The 15,364-nt window shown below is 47.6% G+C and overlaps 5 protein-coding genes and 1 non-coding gene across 6 annotated transcripts; 3 read left to right on the plus strand and 3 right to left on the minus strand.

The window, feature by feature from the left end:
* Positions 1-1,711: 1,711 nt before the first annotated feature.
* BO87DRAFT_436995 (putative tannase) lies at positions 1,712-3,546 on the plus strand. Its single transcript, XM_025627844.1, has one exon. The coding sequence runs from the start codon at positions 1,753-1,755 to the stop codon at positions 3,496-3,498; it is 1,746 nt and encodes a 581-aa protein (XP_025479197.1). The 5' UTR covers positions 1,712-1,752; the 3' UTR covers positions 3,499-3,546.
* A 382-nt stretch (positions 3,547-3,928) lies between these two features.
* Positions 3,929-6,760, minus strand: BO87DRAFT_407105 (ankyrin; the record flags this gene model as incomplete). Its single annotated transcript, XM_025626044.1, has 10 exons — positions 6,690-6,760; positions 6,095-6,621; positions 5,979-6,028; positions 5,283-5,828; positions 4,826-5,225; positions 4,514-4,768; positions 4,405-4,464; positions 4,327-4,356; positions 4,135-4,257; positions 3,929-4,009 (listed from the first exon to the last, which is right to left on the minus strand). Exons 1-10 carry the CDS (start codon positions 6,745-6,747, stop codon positions 3,929-3,931), a joined length of 2,130 nt encoding a protein of 709 aa, XP_025479198.1. The 5' UTR covers positions 6,748-6,760.
* An 844-nt stretch (positions 6,761-7,604) lies between these two features.
* Positions 7,605-8,460, minus strand: BO87DRAFT_309820 (uncharacterized protein; the record flags this gene model as incomplete). Its single annotated transcript, XM_025619480.1, has 4 exons — positions 7,605-7,765; positions 7,826-7,978; positions 8,037-8,108; positions 8,169-8,460. 4 exons carry the CDS (start codon positions 8,458-8,460, stop codon positions 7,605-7,607), a joined length of 678 nt encoding a protein of 225 aa, XP_025479199.1.
* A 2,872-nt stretch (positions 8,461-11,332) lies between these two features.
* On the plus strand, positions 11,333-11,405 carry BO87DRAFT_t148. Its single transcript has one exon. It is a non-coding gene; the product is annotated as a tRNA-Thr (tRNA).
* A 1,409-nt stretch (positions 11,406-12,814) lies between these two features.
* Positions 12,815-13,755, plus strand: BO87DRAFT_309327 (peroxidase family protein; the record flags this gene model as incomplete). The annotated part of the gene is made up of 4 exons (XM_025619460.1): positions 12,815-12,914; positions 12,961-13,201; positions 13,249-13,520; positions 13,577-13,755. The coding sequence occupies 4 exons, from the start codon at positions 12,815-12,817 to the stop codon at positions 13,753-13,755; spliced, it is 792 nt and encodes a 263-aa protein (XP_025479200.1).
* A 411-nt stretch (positions 13,756-14,166) lies between these two features.
* BO87DRAFT_416336 (aromatic alcohol reductase) lies at positions 14,167-15,225 on the minus strand (the record flags this gene model as incomplete). Its single annotated transcript, XM_025626747.1, has 3 exons — positions 15,146-15,225; positions 14,676-15,095; positions 14,167-14,619 (listed from the first exon to the last, which is right to left on the minus strand). The coding sequence occupies exons 1-3, from the start codon at positions 15,176-15,178 to the stop codon at positions 14,167-14,169; spliced, it is 906 nt and encodes a 301-aa protein (XP_025479201.1). The 5' UTR covers positions 15,179-15,225.
* Between the last annotated feature and the right edge of the window lie 139 nt (positions 15,226-15,364).

Genomic DNA, 15,364 nt, shown 5'->3' on the forward strand with positions numbered 1-15,364 from the left:
AGTGTGGAAGCAAACAGAAACACCAAGGAATGGTGTACTTAGAATAATGGGGCTCACGTTCCCAAGTTAATGGGCGAGAAGGTCGTGCAAAGTATGCTATTCTGGTGCCCCCGGAAGACACCCATTCCTGGCAGTTTGGACTAGAGCTATTCTGGAAAGGTTGCTATGGGTATGCTGAAATAATGGCCAATAGTGATGTCCAGACTGGGAGCAATGCCCCTAAATGATGGGGGTATGAATGACTAAGCGGAAGCGCCGATCATCTTGGCAACCAACCTAGTCGTCTACTTAGATCGGGTTGAAGTGTGGAACAGCCGTTATCGGCTCTTCAGACTTACATGGAGCCAAACACGGATTGATGGCCGTGTACGTATGCATTTCCCCTGCTGTATGCCACCCTGATGGCTGTTGAACTAATTGGATTCCGTACCTGGCTTATTGAGTCTCAATATTCACGGATATTACAAGCATGTACGATGTTGTCAACAAAATAACACTCCGTGAGTAGTCCGTCCAAATGTGTCCTTCTTTGAAGCTAGAAACAAGATTGTGATCAGCACAGTTACGTATCAATATCATTTTCTTCACCGCAGGGCTGAACAGGGTCGATTAGGATTCATCTGCCACCCGCGGCCTGGACCAAGTTTTTGTGGCCACGGTGTTTGCGGGTTCCCTGCGGAGTTCGCTGAAGAGGTTAGCACTTAGCAGACTCCGACCATGGGGTGTGTGTGGTATGACGAATCTGTCGACTAATCTAAAACGCTCAAGATGGCTCTCGCTAGGCTCGAAAATAGACATGGGGTCTTCGACCTGCCGCCTTAACATGATACTGAGCTGACGAAGCGTCGACTTGGCACTAACCAGCCATGCCCTAATTGGCTTGGCGCACGAGTTCGCGCAGGAACCGAAAGCTTAGCCTTTGTGAACTGCTTGCTTGGGGCAGAGTAGATCATTTCGCATCGATCATAGACTTCATAGCTTGTATATGTGTCGAATTTTGTTCACCTCTCAGTGACATCTACAATCAGGCAAATGCGAGTGCCGAAAAGGGTCCTAGAAGCCGAGACCCTGGTTGGACCTCTTGTGGCCTGCCAAGGCGCCCGACTGCTCGAGTGGAGATTTACTGACTCCACCCGGATAAGGTTATTACCGCCCTAACATTGGGACCCTCTTGGCGAAGGCCCTGATTAGATGCAGATTAGATGCATCCCATGCCATTGTCGCTGCTACTCCCTGCTACTCGTGGCGGGGTTTCAGCTCCCGTTTGACCAAGTTTGGGAAGCATGCAAGCAGCAATGACCGAGAAACAGGTTATCACTAACACTTCGCTGCGCTGCAATATGAGAAATAGTCTTCATTTGATCACAGCCCCTTCAGGATCTTTCCATCACACTGCGCCCATGACATGCGAAAGCCAGCAGTCACAGTGATCTACTGATGTCACTCAACCCTATGATCTGGATAATACTGTTCCGGGCCGCGCAATCGGGTGACGAGTGTTAGAATCTGAGTTAATTTCTGCTGCAGAATGTCAAGCCTGGTGGGCCCGGCCGATGAATAGCCTTCTCACTCCACCCGCACCACAGGAGATGGCTATCACGGTATGTCCCCAATATTGAGTAGCTGACCGTACTATATAAGACATTCACCCGCCACCCCAAACAAACTTCTTCATCAGACGCTTCAGTCAGTCTTTACAGTCTGCACCTTCGCTCATTCAATCCACCTCCACACTCTTTAGTGACCCTCAACATGCGCAAGTCCACTCGCGCAGTTGTCGCTGCTCTGGCAGCAGCCACTGCTCAGGCTAGTTCCCTGTCCGATCTCTGCACTATTTCCAATGTTCGGTCCGCCCTTCCTTCCAACGGCACCCTCCTGGGAATCAACTTGATCCCCTCCGCCGTCACTGCCAACACCGTCACTGATGCCAGCTCTGGCATGGGTAGCTCCGGCTCCTACGACTACTGCAATGTCACTGTTACCTACACCCACACCGGGAAGGGTGACAAGGTTGTCGTGAAGTACGCCCTGCCCGCTCCTTCCGACTTCAAGAACCGTTTCTACGTTGCTGGTGGTGGTGGTTTCTCCCTGTCCAGCGATGCTACTGGCGGTCTCGAGTACGGTGCTGCCTCCGGCGCCACCGACGCCGGCTACGACGCCTTCTCCTACAGCTATGATGAAGTCGTCCTCTACGGCAACGGCTCGATCAACTGGGATGCTACTTACATGTTCTCCTACCAGGCTCTTGGTGAAATGACCAAGATCGCCAAGCCCCTGACCCGTGGTTTCTACGGTCTCTCCAGCGACAAGAAGATCTACACCTACTACGAGGGCTGTTCCGATGGTGGTCGTGAGGGTATGAGTCAGGTCCAGCGCTGGGGAGATGAATATGACGGTGTCATTGCCGGTGCCCCTGCCTTCCGCTTTGCTCAGCAGCAGGTTCACCACGTCTTCCCTGCCACTATTGAACACACCATGGACTACTACCCTCCCCCTTGCGAACTTGACAAGATCGTGAACGCTACCATCGAAGCCTGTGACCCTCTCGACGGCCGTACTGATGGCGTTGTATCCCGTACTGACCTTTGCATGCTGAACTTCAACCTCACCTCCATCATTGGCGAGTCCTACTACTGCGCTGAACAGAACTACACCTCCCTGGGCTTTGGCTTCAGCAAGCGTGCTGAAGGCAGCACTACTAGCTACCAGCCCGCCCAGAACGGCAGCGTTACCGCTGAGGGTGTTGCTCTCGCCCAGGCCATCTACGACGGTCTTCACGACTCAAACGGCAAGCGTGCCTACCTCTCGTGGCAGATCGCCGCTGAGCTGTCCGATGGTGACACCGAGTACGACTCCACCACTGACTCCTGGACTCTGAGCATCCCCTCTACCGGTGGCGAGTACGTGACAAAGTTCGTGCAGCTCCTCAACATCGATAACCTGGAGAACCTCGACAACGTCACCTACGACACCCTGGTCGACTGGATGAACATCGGTATGCTTCGCTACATTGACAGTCTCCAGACCACCGTCATCGACCTCACCACCTTCAAGGAGTCCGGTGGTAAGATGATCCACTACCACGGTGAATCCGACCCCAGTATCCCTACCGCCTCGTCCGTCCACTACTGGCAGGCTGTCCGTCAGGCCATGTACCCCAACACCACCTACACCCAGTCCCTGCAGGATATGTCCGACTGGTACCAGCTCTACCTCGTCCCCGGCGCTGCTCACTGCGGTACCAACTCCCTCCAGCCTGGTCCTTACCCCGAGGACAACATGGAGATCATGATCGACTGGGTTGAGAACGGCAACAAGCCTTCCCGCCTCAACGCCACCGTCTCCTCCGGTACCTATGCTGGTGAGACCCAGATGCTTTGCCAGTGGCCTTCTCGTCCCCTCTGGAACAGCAACTCCAGCTTCTCTTGTGTTCACGATTCCAAGTCCCTTGCTACTTGGGACTACACTTTTGATGCTTTCAAGATGCCCGTTTTCTAAGCGGGTTGACTGAGAAAATATGGATCTTGAAAGGTCCTTTGATAGGAACTCTATCCGTTTGTATGTAGTATCTTCGCTGCGATAGTCGTTGTACTTCTTCTACCTTTTGTGTCTTCTTTAATCTGTATACGTGTGAAGAAGACTTTTACTAGCTTACTTAGTCAAAAATATTACTTGACTTTATATAACATTTATTACTATTTGAAATTGAACACGTCTTCATGCAGTTTAATGCATGTAGAAACTGTGCACGAGCAGTTTCAGAATATGTCTGCGGGTTATGAGAACAGAGACAACATTTGTAAGTAATCAAGCTAGCCAATCCCGAAATCCATCCGTGATAAGCGAAAACAAAGTAATTGGCGCACCCACTCCCACCATACACCAACAAATTACAGCAATCCGAACAAAATCATTCTTTGCGATATCTTTAGCCTTCACAATCCTTGGTCTTGTTCTTCATGGCCCGTCTCTCCCATATTTTAGACCATATCTGGGAATATCGGACGTTCTAATAACGCATTAGCACAGGTCTTGTACTGAAGCAGAAGAAAAAAGGGGGGTTTTTACATAGGGCCAGTAAGGAAGGGGAAGGAGGGGAGTGGGTGGAGAATTCTGAGAACAACTGGAACTAACCTGATCTGAAACCTTCCACAAGGCATAGGTCAAAAGAAGGGATGCGGCGCCGAACACGATATACCAGCGCCAGTCAGGGTTGCTTTGCAGCGCGTTGACGTTCATGCCAAAGAGACTCTGTTGCTATCAGCCGGGGCAGACAACAGCATAAAAGGAAAGAAGAAATAAAACTCAGTTGACGCTACTACTTACCGATGCAAACATCAATGGTAAGAAGATAAACTGCCCTCGTCAGCAATGTAACTAGAGAAAGCCAATGTATCGTCTTACAGTGATTAGACTGATACGTCTCATGAAAACCGTTTCTTCAACGGAAAGCCTAGCAAATTCCTGATACTGTAAGAGCGACTCAACAAGGTCAATACTGTGAGCATCTTACCATTTGGCGGAGATCGCGCACGCGTTCATGTTGCTTATCTAGTCGATCAGTGATAGTCGCCTTCAGTTGTCCGAGACCCTCTTCTGCCTCTGGCAAACGAAGACTGTGGTATGCATCCACCCTGCGATATTCACTGATTGCCTTCTGTATTCCCTTTACCTGGTCTTGAAGGGCCTTCTGAATGGTGGCCAAGTAACGTGAATCATCAGCTAGGTCAGTAATCAGAACAGTGGCGCTCGTCTCGTCACCATTGCACTAGTGGTCAGAGCTGTCAGCGTAAGACGCAAGATCCGGGGTAAGGGGTCGACGTACATGATCAATGACATGCGTCTCAATTTCATCGCATATCAGGGACCATTCCTGAAATAATTCGCCAATGTATTGCTGTAGGAATTTGTCATCGCTTGCAGGAATCTGGCCGTGAGAGATAGTACTGCTGTAGGAAACCGGCTGTACGTCGCCGTTTGTATTCACAAAATGTGGCCTTGTCCACGATATGCACCAGTATTTATGGCTTGCTATACCCTGAGAGTGGAATGGGCTATGTCTCTTGAAGAATCCTGCATCCGGGTTGGGGAATTCTACTGTTAGAACACAAGTTATTTCGGACAATTTTGTGTCAAGATGCACGCGGCTGTATGAGTAGGATCCTGTATTATGGTAGAGACCATGCTGCAACGAGGCTATCCAATTTTGTTTGCTATTGTGTAGCCTGCCAATTCTTCCTGTTAGCATCTAAAGAAGGTACTTATCAAAAGGCAGTATTCACCAGAGATGCCGAAGCATATCGCATCGTTCGACAAGATGTCCTTGTGGAGTTACATCCTCTGCTTGGTAGAAGTCGAAGACAAGGATATTGTTCTTCTTTCGTACCAGCTCAAATGAAACATTCCGATACGTTTCCTCCAGATTGCAGAAAGATGCCATATTCTTACTGTCCGGCAATAGATTAAACCAGTCCGCTTTGTGTTTGAAGCAATCCACTTTGGCACGCCACCGAAGGAAAAGCTTCACTATCGGTAGCAGTCTTTTCTCTTTTGCCAAAGCTAAAGGCGTTAAGCCACGTCTGTCGGCTTTCTCAAGAAATAATGAGCTCACATTTGTTGGAGCTTCAACTGTGTCCATAGGCAAGTCAGGTACTTGGGCGACTATGGCTTGTTGGAGGTGATGCTCCATAACGCCAATATTAGGGATGTCAAGCATTATATGGAAAGCGGTCTCTTTGTTTGGTCCTTGCAGTTTGGCAAACAAATAATTGTTGGTAACAAGCCATTCCAGATGTTCAGATCGAGTGTGAGCATTCCTCGCAAGTAGCCTCAGAGTAGTATCATCATCTTTTCACAATAGTTCGGCAATTTTGCGGTTTCTAGCCTCTATGGCCCGCCAAAGCGGCGTTTTTCCGTCTCGGTCCGCCACGCCTATATTGATGTCCTCGATGGTAAGAAGTACCTTGACGATTGAATACCTTTCGAGTCGTACAGCACGCACTAGCAGGGTGAGGCCAAAGGCATCAGGCTCAGATAACAAGGATGTGCTTATATAGTCGGCTGGCACTCACGTTTGCATGTAGGTATCCTCCACAGCTTTGCGCCATTGAAAGTGCTCCATTTTAAGGGAATGTTTTTCGTCCCAGATAAGTGGAAAAACCCCGAAATAATATCCTTCAGTTGGCTCAGGCTCCCTTTGTAGGAAATAATGCACGGGTGTCCAGCCTCGGTTATCCTTGTCATTAGAGTACCCGACATTCCAACTTAGTAGCTTAATCAATTCTTTTCCACCGGATTGTGCTGCCCAGGATAAGACCGATCGTCCCATTTTGTCACATCGGTAGGGGTCCGCTCCAGCTTCAATCAAATTCTTCACAGCCCACGATTTTCCAAGCTCTGCTGCATGAGACAGTGGGGTACGACCGTCTTCATCCTGCTCGTTCAGATCATCCAGTTCGAGGCCCTTCAGTAGCGAGTTCCATTTCTCACGTCCCTTCCAATATCCCGTTGGCAATAACTGCGCTGCGTAATGGAGCGGTGTCATACCAAACTCATCTTTTGTGTGTGAATAGGTCTCGCTATCTCGCTCAAAGCGATCGCCGAGAGTGCAGTGGAATTTTTCTAGGGCCCTTGATGAGTATTATTTTCTCTTTTGCTCGGCATTAAGTTGAGTAGGACTAGGGGCACACCTATGGCTGCTTCAGAGGCCTCCTTTTCTTCTTGTTCGAACCCCCAGAAACTTTCCATTTTTAAGCCTCCATCCAATACCAACGGTGACGGATAAACAGTGCTCACACCGGCCTCGAAGAGATTTAAAGCATTGGTAGAATGATACCCCGTAGCCTAGATCGCAAGACTGCGTGGCTAAGATAGCAGCATCCGTGCATCGCCTCACGCTAAATTCGTGGTCTCGTTTGATTTGATGCATTGCCATGTTGCTATGTGGAGTTGATAGCACTCCGTCCAGGGGTCCTATTACTGTAGCCAGCGATAAGCTATTGTTGAACCAGTGTCTGAATAACACAAAGTAAAGGTTCTTAGATATGAAGAAATTTTTAGTAATATGGCATCTCATGTGAAAATTGTTTTCGCGACCGTACGCGCTGTCAATTCACCCATGTGTGGACACCGAGCCTTGTTGACATCTAATCTGACCGAGAGGCGGAAACGTGGCTATGCTCGCAAAGGATCGCATCGTGCAGCAACCCCGCGCGACGTGACCATCTTGCTAAGGCATTAACGTGATATCATTGGATGCAAGTTAGAAATCGTTATAAAGTGCGTTTTACTAATTAAATTGCGTATTGTGTTTTTTGGCTGCTAAAAGTCGAGGATATTCAGGATATCTAGGATATCTCGGGTGACAGGTCCCTGCGGTGTGCATACCAGCGGGTATGCATAAACGGGTTTCCAGTCTTAGTGTACAACTACTATTTGTAGTCTTTGCTCTGCTCTTGTCGAGGAAAGAACAATACCAGTATATAACGAATATTTATAGGCATTCAATGCTATTGGATAATTAATACAAAGACGAAGGTAAATATCACTGCACTATCCTAGTAACCCCCATATCCAGATGGGTTCTGAGGTAATATGCAGTGCGTTTAGGAAGAGAAAGAGAACTCAGGAATGTTAATGGTGGTAACAGTCCAGGTCTTGCCACCATCGCTGGTGGACATGTCGCCAGTGACGCCGCTACCCTTGGCAAGGGTGTTGATGTAGTTGGGGTCAGCAACATCGAGGATAATCTTGGTGTTGGTCCAAGCTAATGTGCGATTTTATTAGTAACGCAAAGATACTTCGGCAATGTCATTTTTCAACTTACAGTGAGCACCGACAGTGCCGCAGTTGTCCTCGGCACACTCGACAGCGCTACCCCAGCCCTGAGCCTTGCCATCGCTGGTGGAGAGAGTAGAGACGGTCTTGCCGTTGATCAAAACGGTCTGGGTGTAGTTTCCGGTCGAGTCATCGAACTTGTCTATAAATCGCGAGTTTTAGCTATGAGCCAGGAACGACGGCTTGTGAATGTCACTTACAGTGCATGGTGACCTTGTCGCCCTTAGTGCCGTCAGCCTGGCCATCACCGTAGATGGGCTCCTGGGAGGTAGCTATGAAGAGGAGCGGGTAAGTAATTATTTCGTTTGTTGTTGGATACCGTGGTCGCTAACCGCTAGTCTCCTTAAGAGTGTAGGCGTACATGGTCCAGTCGCTCTGCTGCCAGTTGTCGGCAATGGACTGGATAAGGTCACCGTTGGAGGTGCCCATACCAACCCACAGGGAGGTGATAGCATCGGAGGAGCCGCCGCTAGGGCCGTTAGGGAGGACAAGAGTCGAGGTAGCTTCACGGATGAAGGAGTCGTCGGAGACGGGACCAGTGCTGAAAGCGGGACCCATGGCGGCATTCACGCCGGTTGCGCCAAGAGCAGCAAGAGCTGCGAGAACCTGGGTGCGGGTGTACATTTTGATGGAGTTGTGTGTGGTAGATGCGAGTAAATGCGGGAGCTCGTGTGGTGTTGTTCTTCTGGTAGACAGACCGCGAGGACGAGGTACCTTCTTATACGTTCTAAAATTTTATGAAGTAGCTTTCAAATTTCCTCCCCTACAAACTCTCTCTCTCTCCAGTAACTATTGGCGTTTATTGTCTGATGTTTCGGGGAAATATCCACCAGTGGGGTTTCGGCCCCCGGAAGTATTGCCCTACTTAGTTGAGGGGGTTTTGGCTCTTGCGCCTTTCTTTGCACGAATGGGGTGTGCAGACACAAACATGCTGCCCCTCATGCTGTCCAGAAGCCAAGAAAAGAGTCAATCTACATGGATCCCTCTGACAAGGCTACTGCCGCAGACTCCTACCTCGACTTCCCGTCCTGACCCACTTGGTGGGTAATCAATTCCGATTTCCGACACCATCAGGGAAAGCTCTATTCCAAAGTCGGTCACACCAGACAAACATTTAAAGGTGAAAGTAGAATTCCCTGGCTTTGGACTGATTCATGACTGGTCTTCAGTGTTGCCGTTGCCTGTCCTGTATTTAGCGCACATATTTAATAAATATCCGAAGGTCCAGATGCTCGCTAAATCTTGGTAGGAAATGTCGCCATAACGTTTCCATAATGACCCTGTAGGTTAAATTTAGTCATGAGCTTGCTATAACTAGCGGTTACTCGAACTTAATAACCGCCATCAACAACCTTGGCCCAAACGGCTATTCTGGTTTGTTACAGGAGAGTGCAATATGGACCCTCCCTGATGCCCATATGGCCGTTCTCCACTTATGGGCCCTGCTCTTGGCGCCCTACTGTAAAGCCTGGAACAACCCCTATGCAGGGGTCCTCCGTTTCCGGCATTAATAGAGTAACAGACAGACCTGTAGGTGTTTCAACACTTTTAGGGTGGTTAATCTTCCGCCAATAGGGGACTACAGCGGCTTCTTCATTACTCCATCCATAAAGGTATGAGCTCCGTGTTTCATCTAAGATCCTTAGTCATACCTAACAACCACCACCCACGAGGGCGCCGTAGGAGAACTGGGTGCGATTCATGGGAACTTTGGCATCCAATTCGGGTAAGGTTTACGGGATATTAATATAACGATTAAGATTAACTTTCAGTTAACGGGTGTGATCCGAAAGCTAGGCTTCTATGCCATTGATGACCCACCCGGCCTTACACATTGATTTGACCTAGATGTCCCTAATGTGGGAAACTTTAGCCATATCGTCTCTTTCTGACGTGATTGTGGTAAGTGACAGGATAAGGAACTGTTGCGACACCTTCACGGTATTCAAAGTAACGAAGTCAAATATTAATGTTGTGACAGTCAATATATATTTCATCAACACCGACGGTTTCTGTCATGTAGATGGTCGATTCTGATCGAAATCGTCTATAATTAAGTTCCTCACTTCAAGGCCACTACACAGTCGTTTGCGATGAGCGGATAAAAGCTTCACCGACTCGAACCATATAAGTTATTATACGTTCAGGCAGCAGGATTTTGCTGGAGGACATGGTCAACTGGAATGATTCTATTCGTCGTATGGCTGTGGAGCCACGGGGATGGTCATTCAGCATGGCATGGCAAGACGCATTAGTGAATACCCCTAAAATCAAGGGGTTATCATGGGATATATAGAAATTAAATCTACATTGCACATAGAACACTTCGGAGACTTGGAAACTGTTCGGAGAAGATACGCCTATATTGTATTTTGCTTCGAGGCAACCTAGTTGGGGAGAGAATGGCCCCCCTCCCCCATGAATTAATATAAGGCGCATCAATTGCCAGGCTATGAGGAAGACAACAGCGCTCTCACAATGCAAATTGTGATTATTTCACTCCAATTCTACAATTATCTCGACTGCTATGTCTCTCAGAGACGAGCTTGTGTTGCTTCATCCCTTGCCTGGACGACGGCCAATCTGCGGTGCACAATATTTCATGGCAGTAGCATAACCACCATGAATTGAACTATCTTAGTATCAGTTAAAATATATACTATGTCATACCTCATGGGATTTAAATGGTTGCGTATGCCAGCTGGCTGGGTTCGCAATCATCGTCGGGTTATTAAAGCGCCTATGACGACTATGCCGTTTCAATATATTGGCATATACCATATATTGTGCGAGGTCGAAGGGAAATATACTTACATAAAAGATGTCGGACGTCTACTTTGTAATACCTGGAGGCCAATGCTATCCTTTGTCCGCAATCACCGAAGTGAAACCTGACCCACGTCAGTAAGTCTTATTATAGGCAAGGCGGTGCATAACAATTGAGGTTTTCACCTTAGATACAGTCAGTTATCTGTCAGAATATCCTCTTCATTGTGCTACAGAAATATTGATGCCCCTAAATGTATGGATATCGTAATTATATATTTGTGCTGGCATAGCATGTCTGGATTACGCGGTATCGTGTTTCTACGAGCTACCATGATATAACTTTTGGTGCAGCTGCTCAAGCTACAAGATAGGACAGTCGGTCTGCGGGGGAGGGGGAAGTTGGAGCTGTCATAGTACATCTCGAGATCGATCTCCTTAAACCTTAATCCACGATGAATTTGGAGACCTGTCATATGAGATCCTCTTGGGGATTATGTCGTTCTGGCTAAGTAGAGGAATTGATATATGATACCCTTTCCTACTGTGCATCATTCTATCTCTATCAGCATATTATTGATGCAACTTGAGGCGTGCGACCCAAATATAGAAGCCTAACCGGTGAACACTACATCCATTGATGCCTTACTGTGCGACCAATATATGCAGGGCCTCGATATCTGTATCTTTTGAATTGTAAGTCCAAAATGTAGATGCAATCAACCAATCAGCTCGCATGGCTTAGTTGGTAAAGCGCATGACTAGTAATCATGAGATCCTCGGTTCGAATCCGAGTGTGAGCATTTTTGTATTTTTTACTTACCGCCGTTACGGCAGCAGACTTTTCCGAGTAAGTGACTGTACAAGGTCCAACTGTTCACACTGTCTTCATATGAACAGCATTACGTTCCCTAAATACTCCGTACTCGGAGAGTAATATTGTGAAGGCGGTATACTCATCAGCTCGTAGGGTCTGCTCAGCAAGCCCTCCTATGCAAGGGATACATCGACTTCAATTGACTGCCGAGCTGTACAAGACAAATCAGGTGTCGAAATAATTGATGAAGTTTTCAAAAGATACCCTGCGGTTATGCAGTATGAAAATTTACTCTAGAGGAAGATTTGACACCTCCATGGCACGCATTTTCCCTATAACAATAACATGCGGATAACTCGTCCAAAAGAAAAGCACAACCTAAGACATAGCAAGGTTGTGACAGATGGTGAAATAACGAGTCGTGTTAAAATCGATTGAATAACCAGCGAGATACCTAATTGCCGCTGCGGTGTACAGTGCGATAAGCATCACCTAGATCGTGCAGGTGGACAAGCAGCGGTGGGATACAACTTAGAGAGATGTACCCGGCTTCGGCTCCGGGTGATCTGTCACATATAGTATCCTCCCAATGGACATGCTTGCGACCGTGGACTGGGGAGCCTTCGACTATAGCCTCTTAGCCGATAAATGAACATTGTGGCACACAAAGTAGTCAATGCGATATGTACCGAGTCCTTTTGTCATGGTTTTGCTGGGGAAGACTAGTAAGGTTGCCTCTAGTATGGGATATAGTTTACTACGGCAAGTTAACTAGCGCATCAGGATTATATATCATTCAACTTGTTATGCCAGTAGCTCGTAAGGGGAGTCCCAAACAATAGCATCGAGCATATAAACGAAAATTCTTGCCCCAGTATCGATGTATCCTGTGCAGCATATCACCAGAACGTAGAGAATTCGAGATATTTTGAGCCTTGTCGAGCTCTCAGCGTGCCAATACATATGACATGATCAGTTATGCGTGAGAAGCAATAAGATCTGCACAATCAATGGAGTGATCTCCCGAGATCATATGCAAAGCATATGCTTTATACAAACTGTTAACTTCAGGGTTGTCTGCAAATATCATGTGTGCCACAACTTCCATTCAGGGTTGTGCTGTTGCATGGCCATGTCGAAAAATTGAACAGAAGACCCACAACAAATTGTCAGTGGCATGTAAGCAATGCATGATTTCCCCTCCTTGAACCTCACAAGGACGCAGACCAAAGTTACACTGCATCTATTATTTGATCGTCTGCACCAATAATACTTGAGGTATTTGTTGCCCGCGGTATTCGGCCTCCCGGTGGCTCGTATATAAATCCTCCCGAGATAAACATCCATCTATCTAGCAAAAGACACAAGTCAGACATCTGAGACCAAGCTAGTACAATGAAAGCCAGTCTACTCTCCGTTCTCTCTTCCTTTTCCTTGGCCTTGGCCACGGATTCAGCCAAGTTGCTTCCATGGTCGCCTCCAGGGCACGGCGATGGTATGTCTGACTTATGAAGTTAGTGATGAAAAGTAAGAAGCAACAGTGCGAGGCCCCTGTCCAATGCTGAATACCCTTGCGAATCACGGGCTTCTACCACACAATGGCAAAGACATTTCTGAAGAAGATATTGTCGATGTACTGGGCAACATGCTGAATGTTGCAGAGAGCCTTGCTGTTGCTCTGTATAAAGAGGCCATGACCACAGTTGAAGACCCCAACGCGACTACCTTCTCCTTGAGTGACCTTGATCGCCCTGGTATCCTAGAGCATGATGCCAGTTTGAGGTATTTGCAACCCCAGACACATCAGGAAATCAGGCTGACTCGCCCAGTCGCCAGGACCCTTACTTCGGGAATGACCATGAGTTCAACCAGAAAATATTCGACCAGACAAAATCGTACTGGACAAGTCCTTTGATTGATATTGAAGAAGCAGCCGAGGCACATGAAGCCCGGTGGAACACTTCCAAGGCCACCAACCCTGACTTTAACATTTCGGAGACCGGGACAGCATTCAGTTTCGGAGAGTCTGCCGCCTACATGCTTGCATTTGAAGAAGACGGTATTGGGTATGCCAACAGATCTTGGGTAGTATACTTTTTTGGTAATGAACTTGATGAATCATGAGCTCATAGCGCCGCTAACATGTTGATTGCGTAGAAAACGAGCGCCTGCCCCAAGAGCTTGGATGGACTAAGCGTCCATTTGTTACTACAGGCGAGATTCTGTTCAACATGACCCAGCGGATTGTGAATTCCACTGTTGGTGTCACACCAGAAGTTATAGCCAAGCTGAAAGACTTTGCTAAAGCGAACCCCAGTTTCGCTGGGTCTTCGTAAAATCATGATATTGATGGTTTTTCCTGTCCTCTAGCGCTGGGGGGCTATCATTCCTGAGAGAAAGAAAGTTGCAGATTGGAACAAGGGTTTGTTTTCAATGGATAAGGCAGGTAATGCGTTTAGTAATTTGTGAGAGATGAGTTCACACAGGTTCACCATTCACCCATCTGTCAATAATGCTCGGAAAACAACTGACCTGTACACATGTCTCAACGGGTGAACATTAGTCTTTTGCAAATATTACCTACCTAGGGTGCTTCTGCTTGAGTTTATTATTATTATCAGTCCGTCCGATCTATCAAAGATATGGTACTACCATCTAGGATCCATTAGAGCATCCACAAACCGCCCTCTCATATACTATCTACTACAATCAATTTCACATCGCAGGCGAGTTATCATTTGGGTGAGCTAGACTCCAACCACTCGCTCAATAGTCTCCCTTACACCATCCATATTCAGCCCCAGCAATCCAATGGCGAGCTTTTGATCCCTGACGTAGTTCGTCTTCAAGCCAGCAGTACTCCCAAAAGCGGTCGCCCGAACTAGCGCAAACGCACCACTAAAATCACCTACATTCAGCTTCTTCAGCCCCTCGGCTACCTGCTCGTCAGTTGTAGTCTCAGTAACTGTCCACCGTGAGCCTGTAACATCCTCAAGCGTGTTCAAGATTTCGTTTTGGGTAGTCTCGACCGACGCAATATACAGAAAGCGGTTTTTGGTTTCCTCCGACCGTAAGACGACAGATAAGACAGCCTTTCCAAGCTGTTCCTCATTCGTCATGGTGAATGATGTGACACCACCGTCCCAGATCACTGCAGACTTCGTCTTGATGTCAAAGCCGAGGAAACCAGATGCAAGTCCCTAGAATATCGATCAGTCATAACATATCCAAGATATGGTAAGAGAAGACAACTCACCCAGTCGAACAACCCAGAAGTAGCAATTGCAGTCCAGCTCAACCCGTTTTTCTCTTTCTCTTTCAGATAGTCAATAATATCTCTCTTCTGCTGAAATAGAGGGAGTAGCTGGATCACGGCATCATCTTCGCTGCTGGTCGAGAACTCGGAGGGAATAAACCGTTTCACGCCTGCCTCGATCGCAGCATCAACGAATTTCTTTTGTTCAGTGAAGGCAGTCCCACCAACTGCGGAGATGAGCACATCTTGCCCACGAAGGAGTGACTGGAGACTGGAGGGCGAAAAGTCGGTTTTATGGACAGTAACGCCGGGTGGAAACTCAGTCGTGCCGGATGGTTCTTGACGGGATAGGACGGTAACGGCGATTCTCACATTCAAGCTCAATGCCTTGAGGATAATTTGACCGATCAATCCAGTTGCCTGTGTTGGTCAATACGGTGTCCGAAGAAACATAGAAACGAAAGACATACCCCAATGATCGTGACTTTGGTTGGGATGGCCATTTTGGTCTGAGCAGAGCGGAAGATGTGGTATGAATCGATTGTTTGCTCGAATCTGCTATGAACTTGCAGCTAAAACTGAGGGAAGATAACCTCTATTTATGTTTGCCTTTGAGGCATTGAATCTACTTGATGATCACTTGTATACACACTAATACGCTTTTCTCAACCCTAACTTGGGACTAGCCC

This window comes from Aspergillus neoniger (genome assembly GCF_003184625.1).
Source record: "Aspergillus neoniger CBS 115656 unplaced genomic scaffold BO87scaffold_18, whole genome shotgun sequence".
Lineage (NCBI taxonomy): Eukaryota > Fungi > Ascomycota > Eurotiomycetes > Eurotiales > Aspergillaceae > Aspergillus > Aspergillus neoniger.

Excerpts from the sequence above, each read along its gene's own strand:
- BO87DRAFT_436995 (XM_025627844.1), top strand. The coding sequence starts at position 1,753 with ATGCGCAAGTCCACTCGCGCAGTTGTCGCTGCTCTGGCAGCAGCCACT.